This window comes from Lotus japonicus, chromosome 3 (genome assembly GCF_012489685.1).
Source record: "Lotus japonicus ecotype B-129 chromosome 3, LjGifu_v1.2".
NCBI classification, from domain to species: Eukaryota; Viridiplantae; Streptophyta; class Magnoliopsida; order Fabales; family Fabaceae; genus Lotus; species Lotus japonicus.
This window is the reverse complement of record NC_080043.1, coordinates 8,719,410-8,720,515: the sequence shown is the minus strand read 5'-3', so window position 1 is coordinate 8,720,515 and position 1,106 is coordinate 8,719,410. Positions and strand designations below refer to the sequence as shown.

The following is a 1,106-nucleotide window of genomic DNA, read 5'->3' as shown; positions in this document are numbered from 1 at the left end:
ATGACAAATTTTTTTAAATGAACCCGACAATCTAATTTTTGCATTATATATATGTATCTCACTGTTCAAGTAAATGTTTTTATATTTTTCTAAGATTTTTTTATAAAAATAAATCTAAGTTGGTCCCTCAAATATTTTTGGAACATATATTTTATTTGTCCTTCGAATCTTACAACTTACATATGAATAGTAGCCTCAGAAAAGAGGCCGCGCGTTGATTTGGGAAAGAGGTCCGTGGATTGAGTTCCAAACTACATGCATAGGTAGAATCACCCTCGCCCCTGGTTTTGTTCCTCTTTCCTTTCAGTCCACCAAAATAGACGCATGTGGTCTAGTTCCTTCAACTTATATATATGAAATCAACAAATCAACCCATCACCACAAATCAACCACAACACCAAAGTCACATATCACAACCAACATGAGTGCTAAAGCAGCAACCAGAGCTTGGATCGTGGCATCAAGCGTTGGGGTAGTGGAGGCCTTGAAAGATCAATTGGGTGTCTGCAGGTGGAACTATGCTCTCAGGTCACTGCAGCAGCATGCCAAGACCAACATCAGATCTTATGCTCAAGCCAAGAAATTGTCCTCTGCTTCTTCTGCTGCAGTTTCCAACAAGGTCAAGAGAACCAAGGAAGAGTCCATGAGGAAAGTAATGGACTTGAATTGCTGGGGTCCTAGTACTGCAAGGTTTTAATTTGGATCTATGTATGTGATGCAGTATGTTACAAATATAATTTAAAAACCTAGAGTTTTACCTAAGAGCTTAATATTTTGAGATAATTGGTTGTTTGACATGGTATCAGAGAGTCTATAATTATGTGGTCTAGAGTTCGATATGTGCGCCTCCAGCTCTTCTAATAAAAGTGGAATTTCAACACATGGTGCATTGTTCACGCTTCAAGCTCAAAGAACTATTGTATGAGAAGCGTGTTAGAAACATAAGTTAAAACCATTCAGAATCATTTACCTTTACGGAATAGCTTAAGCCTTTGAGCTAATCGGTTCTTTGATGCAATCCCATATAAATCATGATGTTGATGCTACAACTTACCTCTTTGTAGCCCTGTTAACTCATCTCCTTATGTAATTTATGATTCATAATT

The 1,106-nt window shown here is 37.4% G+C and overlaps 1 protein-coding gene across 1 annotated transcript; it reads left to right on the top strand.

The window, feature by feature from the left end:
• The first annotated feature begins 218 nt into the window (after positions 1 to 218).
• LOC130748136 (uncharacterized) lies at positions 219 to 880 on the top strand. Its single transcript, XM_057601292.1, has one exon. It carries the CDS (start codon positions 422 to 424, stop codon positions 695 to 697), a length of 276 nt encoding a protein of 91 aa, XP_057457275.1. The 5' UTR covers positions 219 to 421; the 3' UTR covers positions 698 to 880.
• Positions 881 to 1,106: the final 226 nt, after the last annotated feature.